At 45.5% G+C, this 18326-nt stretch overlaps 1 protein-coding gene and 1 long non-coding RNA gene across 2 annotated transcripts; one reads left to right on the top strand and one right to left on the bottom strand.

Annotated features, from left to right (window-relative positions):
- The first annotated feature begins 135 nt into the window (after positions 1-135).
- LOC311521518 lies at positions 136-3643 on the top strand. The gene is made up of 2 exons (XR_014711905.1): positions 136-632; positions 3417-3643. It is a non-coding gene; the product is annotated as an uncharacterized lncRNA (long non-coding RNA).
- Positions 3644-6461: 2818 nt separating this feature from the next.
- Positions 6462-17780, bottom strand: PSMD13 (proteasome 26S subunit, non-ATPase 13). Its single transcript, XM_084629846.1, has 13 exons — positions 17623-17780; positions 16168-16246; positions 15060-15094; positions 14922-14977; positions 14480-14523; positions 14123-14209; positions 12823-12994; positions 12106-12185; positions 11892-12017; positions 11058-11120; positions 9138-9218; positions 8563-8679; positions 6462-7254 (listed from the first exon to the last, which is right to left on the bottom strand). The coding sequence occupies exons 1-13, from the start codon at positions 17715-17717 to the stop codon at positions 7159-7161; spliced, it is 1131 nt and encodes a 376-aa protein (XP_084485972.1). The 5' UTR covers positions 17718-17780; the 3' UTR covers positions 6462-7158.
- Between the last annotated feature and the right edge of the window lie 546 nt (positions 17781-18326).

Genomic DNA, 18326 nt, shown 5'->3' with positions numbered 1-18326 from the left:
TTCTGTTTTCTGATGCTAATTTAAAAGGGCTTTATTCTATTGCTCTAGATCAAATTCCTTAAGCAGATCTCTCCCTCAGAGAGCTGTTTTTCAAAAGTCCGCTCCGATGCACTTGAATGTTTCCATCATGCAGCCTTTATTGTCCCCCTTTCAGCTGTGAAATAGCACTAATCTCACCCAAGCAAACTCACAAATCAAGCAAGTTCAGACACTGTCATCCAGAAGTCCCCCTGTACTGAAATTAGGAAACCATAAGTGGCTGCCTCTTCTTATAGGAGGGTGTGACCAAGCAACTCCCCAGCCAATCAGAGCCAAATTAATTCTGCAGGCATGAAGCAACTGAACTTGTTTATCATTTTGACATCTGGCACCAGAGCAAAAACTTGCAAATCTTAAACTGCCTTCACACAAGGAACTTGTGACACAGACAGCTGCAGCCTCACAGCCCACAGGCTGGGACTACCTACTCTCCCTACAAAGGGTACGGAGCCTGGATTGGAAGAGAACACAGTAGAAGGGCCATGTTGGGTTTTCAACGTGCATTCAGGTTGCTTAATGCAACAGTGAGGAAGCAGATTGTTCCCAGAGCAAATATTGTTTCTGGACCACCAGAGGAGATTGTCACTCCAGCTGTGAGTAACCTTTTGTTTAAGGGAATAGTGATAATCTGTTATAGTAAATGTAGCAGTTTATTGTGTTCTGGGCACTCAAAACTGATTACAAATATAGCTGATAGCATTGGGATCTCCTAAAATGGCAAGTATCTCCTGTGTGTGATAGCAAAAAGGGGCTTTGCTGGAAAGGAAAATATAAATAATGCAGGGAGAAAGTTAAATACTGACACATTTTTTTAAGAAAAGGAGAAACTTAAGTGAGTGTTCCTTGGGGTGGGGGTAGGAGAAGCTGCGACTCATGTTTTTCCATTTGTTGAATTTCATTTGGAAGTGAAAGTAAAAGTATAAAGAAAGAGGGAAATGATGAGTTTCACTCAGGAATAAAACCAATCCTTTTCTTACAAATGGCCAATCAAGTCACATGATGGATCAAATTCTGCTCTCAGTGACCGCTCTGAAGTCAATGGGGCTGCATGGCTGTAACTGAGGTTGACTCTCTTTGATTCCCAGGGGTTATTTTTCTTTATACTCTACTTTCTTCTCTCATCGGTCAAATGACAGAAAAGGCCTCTTTTCATCTTGTGCTTACACCAGTGGGCAGGGCAGAGACGTTCAGCTTTGGGTGCGAATGCCCAGCAGGCCTGAGTCTATAACAGGCCAAGCCATAATCCCACTTCTAATCGCAGGGAGAGTGGGGTCCAGACCTGCACTGTGTGGCTTGGGCCCATCTCTGCTCCACTCAGGGCCATCACAGAAGCTAGTGCTGCTCCTGATTTTGATAGGAAATGTTCTTTCCCTGCAGAGGCAATTCCCTGCTTTGTGAACTGCTTTGCATAGTTGGTAAGGTGAAGGCCCCAAACAAAGGCCTCTGATCCTGTAGAGATCTCCATGTGGGATACTAAAATCAATGGAACATTGCACAGATGCAGGGATCTGCCTACATGGAGCTCACTGAGGGATCAGGGACAAACTGTGTGAACGGACACAAAAATCTCTCTCTACTTTTTACTCAACTTGAATCTGTCTGGCATCTACCGGGTTAAAAAAAGAACCCTCTTTGGAGGCTGTGACAGTGGTTAAGTCAGAATCCATTGTTGGTCAGATTGGTTACACGTACCAGGAAACAGGGGATATCAGTCACCTGCAGGCAGACTTATGGCGTCACTTTAAACAGACAGTGGCAGAAACTAAACTCTGTTCCTTCCATTAAAATAACCCAGCTCCTTGGTTTGCGGAGCCTGCCAGGAGTGCCATGTTCAGAGGTGAACGTGGGCGCCTCTTTCTCGACGGGCCAATAATAAAAAGAAAGTTTAAAAAAAAAAAGTCTTATGGAAAGATACTGTCTCATTCTGGCTATAAAAAATATTCCCCTTGTTGGGGGCGGGGCAAGGGGGGGCATACTGCAACCGCCTACTGAGATCTAGTGAAAGGGCATCTGGGTGTCTCATAAGAGGTTGTGTCGCAGTTTGCTTCACTCTACTCTTGTTTTGTTTTTATTTGTATAGATACTGTCTAACCCCTCCCTCTCTCTGTCAGATTGCCTCTCCTTGCCTCCAAACCAACCCCCGTTTTAGTCAAGCCTTTAAAATGGGAATTTCCCCAGTTGAAATTGAATCTGCTACCGTCAACGTGTAGCTGTGCAGAATCCCCTGTTGTTTTCCTGCTTTCTTCTCCTTTTCCAAGAGATTGTGTGTGAGCAGGGGGGTATGGGCCTATACTAAACTCAAGAGAGTCCAATCCTGAGGCGCTGACTTGCTACTCAGTTCCCCATTCCTTACTCAGGAGCCTCCGAGAAGCTTTGCCAGAGTAAGGTCTAAATAAAAATCGAATAAGAGCCTCAGACTTTGATCCAAAATTTTAGTTTATTAATATGCTTTGCTTTCAGGAACAGAGCACAAGGGGTTAATGTACGACAGCTGTATGTACAGTTAACTTAAGACTGTTTGCAGCCAGCGCAAATAACTTGTTACTAGGTGAAACTTTGTCCAGGCCATTGCTACTGTTCTGGGCACCTCAAAGTGATTTGAAAGTCAGACTGATTGTCACTGTGCCCTTCGGGAATGCATTATGTGCAGCCCGCGACCTTCTTGCTGAATTTGAGGAGCTGGCGGGCTCATGGCACTGATCAGTGACCTTGGAAGGCTGAGAGTGAGCAGTTATTGCTGGGTTGTTTTGAATACGTCCTACACCTGGAACCTTGCGGAGACATTAGACCGAGCCCTGCCTGCGTGGGATGAATTTTATGGCCTGGGATTTCTTGAACTATGGGAACTAACCAAACTAGAACAGGGAAGCTTGGCTCTATGCCAGCAGGGGGAGCTGGGAGGAGCCCTGTTTTTCAAAGCAGGTGCTTACGAGCCATGTTGTTCCAAACCAGGTCCCAGCTAATGACAGGATCTGGACTAGGGAGCTGGGTTACTTTGATTTTCATGCCCAAACCGAGATGCAGAAATACACAAACATGCAGTGACAGAAATAAATTGACGTATCAAACCACATTTAGTCTAGAGCTAGTGGGAATGAGTGCATTTACCCATAGCTCCTCCTCCCCTCCCCATCTCTCTAGTAGGCCGAGGCTGCGAACCTGTTCCCACATTCCCTGCACACCCAAACTTCTGACTGAAGTCAGTAGGAGTTTGGGGTGCACACAGAATGTAGACCCACTGGAACCAGCTACACAGGCTCATTACAGTTTGAACCCCTAAATCCCAATAAGATGATGTCCCATCTCTATAATGATCCATGACACATGGGCGGCTGCAGAAGACCCTATATGACCTCTGGTTTCTCTCCCATTGGCAGGATCAAGCCATTGCGCTGATTGTGATGTTTGCAACCGTCCTGATCCCATCGGGCTGGATTCTGGCACACATGGAGGACTACAAGCACAAGCCTAGCGAGTGAGAGACAGGGGGAAGCTGCATGCAGCCTAGTTTAGGAGAATGGGAAGAGGAGACTATTGAACAAACCCCTTCATGGCAATCTGACCTTTGAGGATTTTATAATTAAAACACCATGAAAAAACATAATGGGCTGAGCAGGTCTTTGTTTGGGTAGAAGAATTGGATTGTATCTGCTGGTTAGGGTAGACCCTAATCTGTACTACACCCAGCACAACAGGACCCAGTCCTGATGGAGGCCTATAGGTGCTATTGCAATACAAATTTTCTCCTCTTACAGCAAACTCTGACTAGGGAGCTTTTGATTTTCCTCTTAAGCCGGACATTTCATGCATCCCCACTCACCAACTTTACAGTGTAGTCTTAAGTCAAGTCCATGATGAACAAGGTTAGGAAGCAACTTACTACACTCAAATGCACTCAAGGTGCAGGCCCAGTCATGGAACTGCAACAGAGCAGATACTGGCAAGAATATGCTACATGGCCACTCACGGTTCAGGGGGACTGGAAAGCTGTTAAGCAGGGGCTGCTTCTCAGGGGTGCTGCACATCCATAGTTCGCAGACTTTAGCTGTTGTAGATGCTCTGCATACCTGAAAAATCAGGCCCATTGGCCCAGATCCACAACGTTATGTAGGATCCTAACTTGCACTGATATCAGTGGAAGTTAGGAGTCTAAATACTTTTGTGGATATAAGCCACATGTCGTTTCTCCCCCACGCCCCCAAAATAGCTAATGGGGAACTGGGAGAATTAGTGCCAAGCAAACACAGCCAAGGCTGTTCCAGGGAAGCCGATTGCAAGGGTAATTCAAAAAGGGGACAGTAACGCTTCTATCATTACAACCTAATCACATTCAAACAGGGATTAGTTTCTTCAGTGAATATCATGTCTAGGGAGCCTACCAGTTATTTGAAAAGGTTAATACAATAAAAGCCCATGGCTCACTAGGATAGGGGAAACTCCCTAACCCACTTCTGTGGTTTCCCCCGCATCCCTATCTCACACCAAACCTAGCCTTCTCTCCACACTATTGAAAGGGCTGTAATGAGGTCTCCTGAGCTCAATAGGTTCCTAATTCTCTCTTGAAGCAATGAAGTATTGCAATTAAATCTAAACTGCCAAGTGATACATTAACTTTGCTTTATGATGGTTGCTCCATTACTCTCTACTTTGCAGTGGCTCTTTGTCAGCATCAACTAGTGCGGTTCTACCTTATTTTTAAAAGCCCTCTACTTAGCCCAACCCTGAAATATGATAGAAAATATATTCCTAAGCATGGTTATTTGCTCCTTACCTGTACATCATAGACTAAATCATGAGAAGTGGCAGTACATAGTGAGGGTGTCTTCGGAATGAGGTTTGGGAGAAGTCTTAGGTACATTAATGACTTGGAGCATAAATAGGGGAAATTCTCAGATGGCACAAGGTTGCGAGGAGGAAATGGACTGTGATATTTGCAAACATCACAGAATTATTTCAGTTGCTAAAACAAGGGAGGAGTCACAGACTCTCCAAATAGAGTTTGACAGAATGGGGTGGCTAGGGAACATGATGGTAGATGTGAAAACAAAGGGCCACATGCTGAAATTAAATAATTTAGAACCTATAACAAAGGAAATGCTATTTATGCAGGAATTCCCTGCCAGGCAAGGTCATTGAACTAAACACAGAGGTCAGAGTAAAAAGGATTAAGTCATTTTATGACCAGACTACAAACTCCACAGGAGAAACTGGTGTAGGCTGACATCTAATCAAGTCTCACACCTTCAGATCTTCTCTACCTCTGTTCACCATTGTTGCACTGACATGCACCCTATATTGTGGTACGCTTGTCACGAGTGTGAGGAAAGACTTGAAGACCATATGCAGAGCTACAACCGTAGGAAATCCCACTGTGCTGGCTGGAGCCTTTGCGTGGTGAAGAAATCTGATGTCTATACTTTGATGAAATACAGGCGCAAGCACTGGTGAATAGCATGCCAGCTTTCAGAATAAGCCAGTCCTAGGATACTGTCCCAAGCACATGGTGCAAGAATATAAGATCTTACTGTTTAAAGCTTACTTTATAAAGCTTTCTGGAAGTTTGTGACTACCATTTATTTTTCATTTGACACCATCTGTTCAACTGATGGGTGGAAAAGGGGCTCAGCTGCTGTCTGCAGCACCAACCACTGATGTCAGTGCCGCACCCAAAAGAGCACCAGCCACCTAGCGGAGATTAAAGACCTGCTTGGGTATCAGCCTGACTAGTGTTTATGCTCACATGCCACATTTCCTTTGGCGCTTGTGCTATCATAGCCAAGGGCAGCAGGCAACCATCTCCTTGATGTGGAACCTGTACCCCACCCCCACAATTGCGCTGTTCATTCCCCCAGCTGAAGTAGCTGACTCTTGGTCTTCTCCAACTCCTCCCAAGAAAGGTGTTTTTTCAAATAGACCGGTCATGGGCCCCTTTACCAGCTCTCTCTCCTGGCTGTATGAAAAATACACCACCCTCATGAAAGACCCAAGCCTGCCATACTACTAGGAATACTATGGAAAAGTGACTCACTAAACACTGGTCTAATAGCCATGGACAGTGCCAGAATACACAGGCAGACTAAACCAAAGCAATGAAGCTTAAAGCTGTATTAGAAAAACGTTCATTACCTGCAGCCTGGTTCTGTCACCTTTCCTCACAGAAAGTTGCTACTCCACGGGAGTACGGGTGACAGAGTCAGAGATGTTGAGAAACGTGTCAGAAACACAGCTCCTAACAAGACAGGACCTTGGATGCTGCTCTTGGCAGTCACCAATGTTTCAATTCATTGTTCAGATGTATTGATCTGTAATGAAGACTACACCTGGCATGCTGTGTACGATCTTACGTTATTCAGTTAGATTGTAAAGTTCCCCCTTAAACAGGACACAACCCAAGAGTTAGCACAAGAGCACGTGAACAGAACTGTAGAAGAGGGAAGGCAGAGAAGTTTATTCCAGCAATACTGCTGCACCACACTTCACAATAAAGTGTTCATGAAAGACGAGAATAAACCCAAAAAGGATATAAAACCAAATGCACTAAATTAATGATTTTATTCCTGGCAAACCCACTGATGGGGTGAGCAGCTCCCTTTACTGCCAACTGTGGGGGTGGGGTGTCTTGGTAATGCTGCCTTTGGGCTGCTGGGAGGAGGGGCTACTGGTGAGAAAGTCTTGCTCCCCAAAGTCCAATCACCACATCAGCAATGCCTGATAGTGGGAATATGGCATCTCTCTCTCTAGCACAGTTTAGGACAGAAGCACCCATCTACTGGGCTAATGACTCTACCATGTAGCTACCACCAGCACCCTCCAGTGCAATAGTTTGACACTAAGACTGATTCAACCACCATTACGGAGCCCTTATCCCCCTTGGTGACAGTAGGACAGGAGCTCCTATGGTCAGTGCCAGCAGACCGTTGGCGCACAGGGAATTCCTGACTTAAGCACCAAAGGGTTACACAGTAAAGGCCACTTACTCCTCTGTACAAGCATCAAAAAGTAGTTCTTCCCAACCTCCCCTAGTCCCCCCTTTAATATAATTCTGTACAGAGTCAGTGGTCTGAGCACCACCAGCTTCAGCAGCAGCAAGAGTTATTCGCTCAGGCAGTGCAAAGTCTTCTATGTTAGGATATCGTGGGCTTGGTGCTCCACCAGCATTTCCATGCTCCTCACATCTGTGCACCAGAACTCCAGACGGTCCTTCATCCCCTTGATCTGGAAAGCAAATCCACAACAGCTTTAGGAGCCTGGACATAGAAGGGGAAAAGCAATTGCACCTGCCCAGGAATGGGCACTAGAGTGAGACCAGGCATGCTGCACACTGAATTCAACTAATTTGGAGCAGAAGATTTCTCACCACATCCATTGCATTTAAAGATGGAACATGAAAGCCAAGGGGACTGATTACAGGCAGGGCCCCAGGAAAAGCACTATCAAGAGTGAAACCAATTCAACATGGGTAATTCAACAAAATTACCAATTCAACAAAATGGACTGTGAATTTGGTAGGGCCCTAAACATGGGACATTAAGATCCCAAACTTGACTTCAAGATATGGTGTGACAGGACCCCAAGATTCTAAGTATGTGGGTTTCTGAGAAAGCTTTTAGAAAATGAAGGGAGGAAATTTTAAGGGAGAATAATTTTAAGTTTTGTAAAATTAAGCAGTCCATCAGCTGTGATAGTGTGTCATTAGGACAGCAGTGTGCATTTCAGTTTCACTCAAAGCAAAGTCCAACATTATTTCCCTCTCCCCAACCAAGTGTTTTTCATGGTTTAAAGGTTTTTAATATCTGGGAGAAGCTATTCAAAGAGTTCTTAACACCTTCTTGTTACATGTTTGTTATGGGAAAAACTAATTAATCATGGAAGTGAGGGATGGTACAGACATAAGGTCTTCTAGCCCATCCCCCTCTTCAGGCAGTGTTGTTATCTATAGCATTTACTAATAGGTCATAGGCCCCAAATGATGAGGTACCAACCCTGGGAAACTATTTAGCTCTTAACCTTTTTTCCAAAGTCATTCCCTGTTAGATGCAAGGTCTCAGGTATAGAGAATGTGCAACAATGGCATAGTTATTAATCTGAAACCTTAAATTTAATGAAGCAAAACTTGTTACGTTAACCCAAGTTTCTGTCAATTTATATACACAAGTGCGCATGTGTGATGTGCTTATTGTTTGCATGGCCCTATTCTCAGAATCTCAAAGACACTTATTCCATCCATCATGTTCCCAAGGAAGGCTTGCGAGTACAACTGCAAAGCTTAGTTATGGATATCTGGGTTGAAATCAAGGTCTTGTTATTTTGTGAAGGTTAAGCACTACAAGAGAACTTTTCAAATAGTGTTTTCCTCTGGAGGGGGAACCTTTGCTAACTCTTCTCCAAACCACTGCAAGAAATGGGCAGAGTCAAGGTCTGAGAACTACAATCTTATTAACAGCTCTCATGTCAGTATTCAGGCCAATCACCGATCGAAAGGAAGGTGAGTTAACATTGGTTAAGTATTTCAGCTGACATTACCTGCTGTAAATCCAGCACACGCGGTTGGACCCAAGTCATGTGCACTTTCTTATCCACTTCATCAATACTGCCCTTTACTAACCCTACTGAGAGAGCCTTCATCACCAGCAGTTCTACCTGAAGAGAAGAAAAAGGGATTAAGAACCAGTCACTTTTCCCAGACTCCCAATTCTTTTAAATTGAGTTATCTTATAAACAGTCATTAGACTACTGTTCGCCACACGACAAAACTAAACTGAAGAGTGGCGCAAGGCAACTATCTCCACGACAGATCACTCTGACCAAGCGGGGCAGCATTCTATACAAACATCTGGAACCACAGGAATTAAAACTGTGCAAGCTTGTTCTACTAAGGAACGCAAGAGCCACCTGTATCTGAGACAGAGGGCAGGAGATGGCAATTCATTCTTCCTCTACAGCCAGAGGATTCTTCGCAGTTAATTTGTGAACATTAATGCGGTGAATTTCTTTTCCTCACTATTTACAACATATAGAAATGAACCTATTCAGCGGATACTGTTAGGAATTTCACATGCAAGTTACTTATTGTCATCATTAGCATTAACACAACTCACCTCATTCACGGTGACTTTGGCACTTTTAGCAATCTCTTCAAAAGTGAGCTGTCTGTGATTGGCTGGTCGGGTGAAAGTCATCTAAAGGCAAGCAGAAATTCAGCACTCTTCAGACTTCTTCTCCGAAGATGTATGGCGTCTCCCTAGTACTGTCCTCCAGAAGCCACAGGGTATGCCAACACAGCAATTAAACACCCATGGCGGGCCCAGGTCAGCTGACTTTAGCTTCGGGGGCTCAGGCTGCAGAGGCGTAAAATTGCTCTGCAGATGTTCAGGCTGGGGTCCGAGCTCTGGGACCCTGCAAGGGGGAGGGTCCTAGAGCCCAGACTCCACCCCAAGCCTAAACATCTACACAGCTGTTTTTAACCTCAAAGCCCAAGCTAGCTGACCTGGGCTGGCCGCAGTCATACCGCAGGTCTTTTATTCCAGTGTAGATGTACCTGCAGACTCAAACCTCATCTCTACCTGTGAAAATCAGAGGCTCTGATAACAAAGGGCCAACAGCAGCTAGCTCTCCCTCTATTTTTAGAAAAAGACTGCTTTATTAAAGACGGTAAAGTAAGTAGCAGTCAGTTTCCTGCATCTACCTCTCCAAACAGTAGGCTCCCTAGGAAACAATTGCTCAAAGAAAGATTCTAATCCTGAAGATGGAAATTCTCCATCCACGTCACATTATTGGCACAACTGCAAGTGCTTAAGGACCGCTAGATCAGTGGTTTTCAAACTCTTTCTGGGGACCCAATTGAAGAAAATTGTTGATGCCCGCGACCCAATGGAGCTGGGGATGAGGGGTTTGAGGTGTGGGAAGGCCTCAGGGCTGGGGCAGGGGGTTGGGGGTGCAGGAAGGGGTTCCAGGAGCTCAAGGCTGAGGCAAGGGATTGGGGCGCAGATTTACCACCAGTGGCTCCCAGTCAGCAGTGCAGCCGGGGTGCAGAGGCAGGCTTCCCGCCTGTCCTGGCTCCGCAGACTGCGCTGCGCCCTGGAAGTGGCCAGCAGCATGTCTGGCTCCGTGGGACTCTCACCTGCAGGCACATCTCCCCCACCACCAGTTCCCATTGGCTGGGAGTGCGGAGCCGATGACCGGGGAAGGAGCCCCATGCCTAGAAGCCAGACCAGCTGCTGGCTGCTTCCAGTGCACAGTGTGGTGTTGGAACAGGTAGGGACTAGCTTGCCTTAGCTGGGCAGCACCGTCGACGGGACGTTTAATGGCCTGGTCGGCGGTGCTGAGCAGAGCAAGGCAACCCAGTGCCTTGCACGTCGCAACCCACGGTTTGAGAAACACTGCACTAGACTCTCTCATAATGAAGCACTTCATGTGTAAAACAATTAACTAAGCTCCGTCTGAAGTATAAGTCAGCCTGTCAAAACTGCAGCTTTTGAGAGTGAGTCAGAGATTGTTAGTGTCATAAGACTCCGCATACCCATTGGTGACAATGAAACCAGGCCTTGCACATGGACGGAATGCCAGGACAAGAATTTCTGTGTCTTAGATGTTAAAGGATTTCCTTGCATGAGGCGGGTTTTCAACCCTTATCCATTTCAGGCGAGAATTTGGGCTGTTCTTTAAGCAGCTCTAAAGTTATGTTGGGACATGCTTTAAGAACCATCCCTTCAGATGCTGTCTTTGAAAACAATCTTTTTGGCTCTTGCTGTCTCTTACTAGTATTCACTGGCACTTTCTTTCAGCAGCACTTGTCTTTGAGCACCACCAATAGGCAAAATCATGTAATGCTGCCATTAGTGATTTACATCTAAAGAGCAACTATATAAGAGAGCAGTAGACTGAAAGCACATGTACACAGCTCTCAACTCACAAACAATCTACTTGGACACTACAGGGAAGTTAATCATGGGGCTGCCTTCCAGACCTATCCAACTGACAAGGGGGGTGCCCTATCAGGGTCTCAGCTTGCAGCTTACCTCCATGAGGCACAGCAGCTGGATCTTCTTCAGGAGAAGTGCTTCATTTGCAGCCAGGTCTGGCTGTGAGATAACAAAAACATTAAGCAGCTGTCTATGAATAAAGTTAATTTTTCTTCTTGTTTCTTCTTCTTCTTCTTAAGTTACATCCTATGTACTAGAAACGAATCACACAGAAGGTAAACACTCTCTCCTCTGTCTTGCTTCTGTGCTAAAAAGCCCCGGATTCAAACCCAGTACTGGCTGACCATTCCATATAGTGGTAACAAGGAGATGGTGTACTGTTAAATGCTATCCTCTGCATGATATGCAAAATCATGGTCCTTAACTAAGGGCTGTCTAGATGGACAATAAAGATCTCTGGGAGCTATTGCCATATTGACAGCTTCCTCCATAATCACTGAAATATTAGTATTTGACAATCATTATTTTGCAGGTGTTCCGGGAATGTGAGAGGCACTCTTTAGTGTTTTCCATAGTACCTTCATAATGATATTTAAGTGTCCCAGGTAAGTTAGATTGGCATAGCAAGAGCCTCAGGAGACCCCATGAAATCTGCTCGTTTCCTTGGTTACAAAAGACACTTCTCTTTCTTCCATCCTTTATATCTACCTTCATATATTTATTCTAATCAATCTAGTTATGGTGGGAAGGTGCTGTTAGAAACGTTATGGAGATTTTACATGGATGGAAGTCAGGAAAACTAGAGTTTTGGATTGTATATTATCCTTATCTGTCCCTTTGTACTCCCACATTATTTTATTATTCTAGCAGATGTCTATGCATTTATCAGGGCACTATGAAGTTGTGTTGTTTCCCACATCACTCACTCACCTGCTGGCCCCAGGCTGTCTTCTGAGCCTGGAATTTCTCTACATTACCACTATTGAAGGCATAAAGTGTGTCAATCAGCCACTGTCTGTCAGTGGTTCTCAAGGACTCCAGTACAGGGTGCATGAGCTGTGATAAATAAGGCAGGACAGCATTATTGACAGACTACAACCAATTTCCACCATTCAACAGCTGAGACAACCCAGAGTCTACTTACCAGCTCCCCAAAGTTATAAACTCCTTCTCCTAGGAGTCCTGCCAGCCCCAAGGTAAAGGCTCTCTCCTGCTGCTCTGACACTGCAAGGAAGAATAGTGTGTGTAAAGCGACAGCTTCAACCCTATTGCTCCTTCCCTCTTTCAGTATGTGTATATGATCTCTTTCAGATTTTTTAGTCATCATCAACTCCACATTTACTCAAGACTGCAAACATGATCAAATCTAATCTTAATCCATGTGAAATGCAGTTCCATGCCAATACTGGAGGCTGCAGGAATTAGTGTGTGACAGAAATCCACTCCAGTGCAGCCTGAGGGTCTGAACTACTTGAGGTCACTGACCACCTCAGTGATCTGCTTGCAGCAGAGGCCCCCCCGGTTGGAAATTCAGAGGAATACCATCACGTACCATACCAGTGACGCAAAGGAGATCAGAAGAGTTGGGAAACGGTCATTTACTCTCCCCTACCTTACTGACAGTCTCCCCACCCCCCATACATCTTGGGTACACAGTAGCCCTGAGATGAATGAGCAAGCAGAATTCATCTCTCTGGGTGGACTCTAGTAGGTTAATGATGGAGTTATATAATACAGCAATGTTGAGGAAAGCTGGACTTCCCTGCATGTCTACAGCTGGACTACACTGGTGGAATAGGCCAGGACTGAATGAACATGGAAACTACAGTTCCCTATATCTGGCACAAGGAGGCAGACTTACCTGGCAGATCCTTGACATCAATACAGCCCAGGAACCGCAGTGCATCCTTATAGTAAGAGGCATGATTCCCAATTGTCTGGTAGTATTTGCTGGAAAGGTCGTAGAAACGGCTGTGAACAGATGTCACCCCAGGGAGATTGTTCAGCATCTCCTCAACATCCTCTATGGTCTCCTAAAGAAAGGAGAAAGTCCAACTCTTGACACACAGACATTTTATACACACCTGTACCTTTCACCTCCACCACTCACTATTTTAGTTAGTCTTGAAATTTACAGCTTATCACAAATTATATTCACATATTTGGTACAGAAATCCCATCCAGAGTGAATAAGATGAGAGTGCAGCTGAGAACATTAGTAACAGCATTTGGAACAAAGCAAACAACTCCCTTTCTCCCAAAAAGTCTCACTCATATTTACAAACACTGGTCAGTGAGTGCACTTCCTAACTCTTGAAACTTCATATTTCTATTGATACTAAAGCATAAACAACTGAGGGATCCCCATTCAGCTCACGTTGGTGAAAATAATGTATCGTAACTTTGCCTAATAATCATAGAAATGTAGGGCTGGAAGGGTCCTCGAGAAGTCATCAAGTCCAGCCCTCCACGCTGACAGGATCAAGTAAACTTACACCATCCCTGACAGCGTTTGTGCAACCTGTTCTTAAAACACCTCCAATGATAGGGATTCCACAACTTCCCTTGGAAAAAAACATCTGTTCAAGTGGGTTCCCTCTTACCCAAATACTCCAATCCCCACTTATAATAAGGTCAGTAAGCCCCCCAAAAAAGTTCAACCAAGAAGCTAAATAGAGATATACCGTACTTCTTAGCTATTTGCCAAACCACATTCATGATGCTAAATTCGTAGAACCAGCCCTAAGTTGCACTCGGAGACACAGAAGGGTTAATTCAAGGGTTTTTCTAGCCCTTCGCAGAGGCAGTTGCTGATTCGCACCAGCTGAGGATCTGGCTCCATATGGGTCATTAGTGGTGATAGTCATACACTAGAAGTATATGCCACTAGCATCTCAGCTAAAGGAATAACACTGGCTATTACTTCTAGTGTTATCAGAACTACACAAACACTTTCCAGTCTTCCAAATAGAGCTGGATTTCCAAGACACCTGCCCATGCTGCCTAAGAGAGGTTTCAGAAACTTAAATTCACAAAATTCAACAACAGACACAGAAAGAGAGGGGCTGCCTCTAAAGGCTAAGCAAGTGCTGAAATAATGGGCATCCAGAGGAACTGAGTACACTCAAATGGACAGAACCTAAACGCCAACATAATCTCACCTTTGTGACCTGTAGGTCGCCAATGTTTAACTTCAGAGCCCCGATGGCTGTTTTACATAAAATCACAGCCTCATCACTGCTTTTCACCTGCAACCACAACACAGTTACACATCAGAAAAACATAACTGTTCCAGCCACACGGCAACTACGGACTTACTTAGGTTGTGTTTCTTGCTGTGTTCCCAAATCCATGTTGGCTTGTTCACAGTGAATTGTATGAACTGAAGAATATGCCTTCTCCAATATATACACAGACATAAACATATCTACCAGCACAGACCTACATATACATGCAAAATGCAGCAGCTATTTTACTTAACTGTGCCAAATAGGAAAAAACTTGGATTTCACAAATACCTTTTCTCGAGTCTTTTCCAGGAAAGTAAGGGCCACATTAGGATCTAACATGGAGGAAGGAGGAAACCATATTAAGGATCCAAACAGCAGAATATTTTAACCTACCACAAGAAAATCCTTGACTGGCTGCACAGAACTCAGAGCCAGATTCTCAGCCAGTAAAAGCCATCATACTTCCACTGAAGTAAACGAACTATGCTGATTCACACCAGCTGAGGATCTGGCTCCATATGCATCAGCCCTCTCTCCAGCAAGGTCCCTTCTGCAGCAGTAATTTCAACATTAGTTGTAAAATTCTATGAGTTTATGCTTTTTACTTTCAATATTGTGCAAACCGGTTGCCTCATTTTCACATTGAAGCTTTGGCTGTTGCCATCAGCCAGTTAAATTGTAGGCCTAATAGTCCTAAAAAGTCACCATTAATACTAGAAAAGTTACTCACCTGTCATCTGTCTAACTACATGAAGAATGATCTCTACCAAGGACAAAGGATTCACCCTGAAATGAGCAACACAGCATCAGAACAGTTAAAATTAAGAGTGCACACGCTACAAACATATGTACAAGTAGTCAATCTCACCTGTGTTCAAACTCACTGATGAAGTTCTCATAAAGCTGTAGGCGGTTAAAAAAAAATTGTGACAGCCAGTTAGTGACAGAATATTTCATTCTAGTGAAATAGGCAACTTGCCCATTATTGCATATAAACTCCTCCCTCAAAGTAGTTTTGTACCCATAGGTGGAGAAATTTAAAATGTACTGACAATAGATTACAGAAGCCAAAAATTGCTCATCTTATGAATACCAGTCTCCAGGATCTCCTCCCAACTGTGGAGAGTGATTCACCAGTTAATAGATTCATGAGACAAGACTAGTCTCTACCAAGAGGGGGTTACCTAGGTCTGTTTACACCTCTTTGTTGTGAGGGGTCGCTATCCACTAAGTAGCCATATAGTCAATAAAAGCCTAGCTATTTCAGGCTTCTCTACACACCCCACTTGAAACATGCAGAGCATGTCCAAACTCTCTGGGCTTTCCTCACAGATGTCAATGTCTTTTTAGTGAATCATAATTTGTTATAAAAATGCAAAGAAGAGGGAAATGAGCAGAAATGAATCACAGGAGTACCTAGGTTCATGTAAGTTCAGATATTTGTGTGTTGCATTCTTAAAGATGCCATGCCTAAATTGGAAGAGAGGAATGAAATCTGCACTGATACCTGAGTTTGTGAACTCTCAGGAAAACCACTCTGCGCACACACACTGTTAATCCCTTTGTTGCCAAGACTGAAGAAAAGCCTTTTTAAAAAAACACAGGTGAACCAAACTAAGACCTGTGAAGACCTGAAACTCATCTCATTCCATTCCTCACATTACAGCGCCATTATTTTAATCTAACCCATTTCAAGCTTTAGAATGTTTGTAAAACATGGTCAAATTATGCCCAAAGCCTGCATATAAGATCCAATCCATAAACTTCTAATACTAATAAACTGTATCTATTTGTTGACATTTTTAATACATATTCAGACCCTTCCAAATAGATGGGGTGTGGTTAGGAAGTTTTAAAGCATATTTTCCGATTGCACAATATTTAGGCAGGCCTTTGCACACCTATTTTATATCAGCCCAAGAATGTTCACAATGTCATCTTTGCACTGACACTTGCTTAAGAATCAACCTATTCACCTTGATGAGTCCATCTCCTTTAGCAAAGCAGGGGTCCTGCACAAAGTCCAACACCTGCAGAGTCAGCTGGTGCCAGAGTCTGAAAATACAAAAACAAAGAGGCCCCTAGCATCAGCAAACATTAGTACAATAAGCAAAATTATCAGACGGCCACCTACTGAAATACAGAGACAAACATTATAAAACTAATTTCAATTAATCCATAAGGACCAATATAAAGGATCATTTATGACTCAATTCAGCACTAGTTCTGAAAAAGTTAAAGACCGCAACTGGCCAGGACCAGCAGCCTGGTGCTAATAACTATTCTAGACTAGACTTCAGTTAAAAAATGTGTGTTCAACCTTTTCCTCATGTATAGTTCAGAGGGATAGTAAAAATTGAGTGCAGCTTTCTTCAAAAGCTCTCATAGCACATAAGTAGTATGGATCAACCCTCAAAACATCCTACAAGGGAAAATATTACTTTCCTCATCTTACACATGAAGAAACAGGCAGCAAGAAGTCACAGGGAAACACCAATCTCTTGCCTATTTCAAAAACCTGTCAATTATTTTTAAAAAGTTCAAGCATGGTTTCATGTTCTACATGCATTTCTCAATCTGTGACAATTTTTGTAATTTCAGCAATCATATTTTCTTATATTTCTCTGTTGTTGCTGTGAACAAGGCCAACAGAGAAACAAATCACTAACAGAGAAACAATGAAACTGACTATGCATAAAGTGCGGTCAAACAAAATAAAACTGAAAAAGCATCTCAAATTGGCTATAATTATCTTAGGTGTTTTTTGTAGCTACTATAGGTTAAAAGGTATCAGATAAGTGTGGCTCTTAAGTTAAAGTTGTCTCTTCAATAGAACATTAACTAAAGAGTACTGGATGGCATTACTACGAGGGGGACTGTATTTCTTGAGTACCACCATTTCATGGAACCCAGCGGTTCTCAAATTTCATTGCACCGTGACCCCCTTCTGACAACAAAAGTTATTACACGATCCCAGGAGGGGGGACTGGAGCCCGAGTCCTCAGCAAGTCTAACTACCAGCCCTAGCGACCCCATTAAATTGGGGTCACGACCCACTTTGGGGTCCCAATCCTCAGTCTGGGAACCCCCACAGCGTAACCCATTTCCAGGGGAGATGTCGGAGCAAAGGTGCACGTCTGAGGCTGCACTCAACCCCCCAAGTACGTGCACAGGGGCGTGGGGTGGGTCTGCACAGAGGTGCAGGATTTGCTCCCCCGGGGGGGGGGGTCAGACCCCCCCCCGCAACACCAGCTCATGGGAGCAGCGCTCCAGCCTCCCAGCACCGGGGCAGAGCGTGATCCCTGCACCCAGCGGCCGCCAGGCCCCATCCCACCCCAGGCGACCACCCTACACCAGGGAGCCGCCCTCCCCCCCAGTGCCGGGGCCCCCCGGCCGGCTTCCCTTGGCCCGCGGCGCCCCGGCCGGCTCACTTCTTGGTGTAGAGCTCCTCCAGGCGGTGCCACACGGCGGCCTGGCCCGGCCCGGAGCTCTGGCTCTGCTGCAGGAAGCCCGGCACGTCCTTCATGATGGCGGCGGGCGGGCGGGCGGGGCGGGGGTGAGACCGGGGCGGGGGGGGGGAACGAGACGAAAGGACCCCAAGGAGCAGGCGTCCAGGCCACCCCGCCACTACCGCCGGAAATGCACACTCACTTCCGGTAACGAACGCCCGTCGCGTGCGTGCGTGCGCGCGCGCGCGGCATGGTGGGTACCGTATGGCCCCGCGTAGTGCAGCCCCGAAACCCCGCCCCCCACGGGGAGGAGCCGCTGCGCGGCCTGGGCCTGATGGCTTGGCGCGAGCGTAGGGGTGCTGGCCGGTAGCCATGGCAACGGGCGCGGCCTAGGCCTAGGCCCTGCAGCGCCGAGCCGTGATGGAGCTGCTTGGAGCGGCTCTGACCCCACCCCGCCCCCCAGACCCAGGGAACATGCCGCGGGCTCGGGGGGACACAGGCAGCCCAAGCCAACGGGGTGGGTGTTTCCATCCCCCCAGCCCATCTCCCCTCCCAGCACCATCACGGTCAGCAGCTCCTCCACGTGCCGCCATTTCAGGGCCTTGCGTCAACTGCTCTTGGCCAACGCTAACTCGTGGCTCGTCCGCCCAGTGCGGTGCATCGGGGCGCCATGGCATGGGGATGCC

The sequence above is a fragment of the Lepidochelys olivacea genome (genome assembly GCF_965140295.1).
Source record: "Lepidochelys olivacea isolate rLepOli2 genome assembly, chromosome: 6".
In the NCBI taxonomy this organism is placed as follows: Eukaryota; Metazoa; Chordata; order Testudines; family Cheloniidae; genus Lepidochelys; species Lepidochelys olivacea.
Note: the sequence above shows the minus strand (reverse complement) of the source record. Positions and strands in the feature narration are given on the sequence as shown.

What these genes read in the sequence shown, in the direction of transcription:
- PSMD13 (XM_084629846.1), bottom strand. Translation starts at nt 17,717, where the DNA reads ATGAAGGACGTGCCGGGCTTCCTGCAGCAGAGCCAGAGCTCCGGGCCG. An exon ending in TGGAAAAGACTCGAGAAAAG is followed by an intron (nt 14,210 to 14,479) that starts GTATTTGTGAAA and finishes TTGTGGTTGCAG; the next exon opens with GTGAAAAGCAGTGATGAGGC. An exon ending in GCGACCTACAGGTCACAAAG is followed by an intron (nt 12,995 to 14,122) that starts GTGAGATTATGT and finishes TCCTTTCTTTAG; the next exon opens with GAGACCATAGAGGATGTTGA.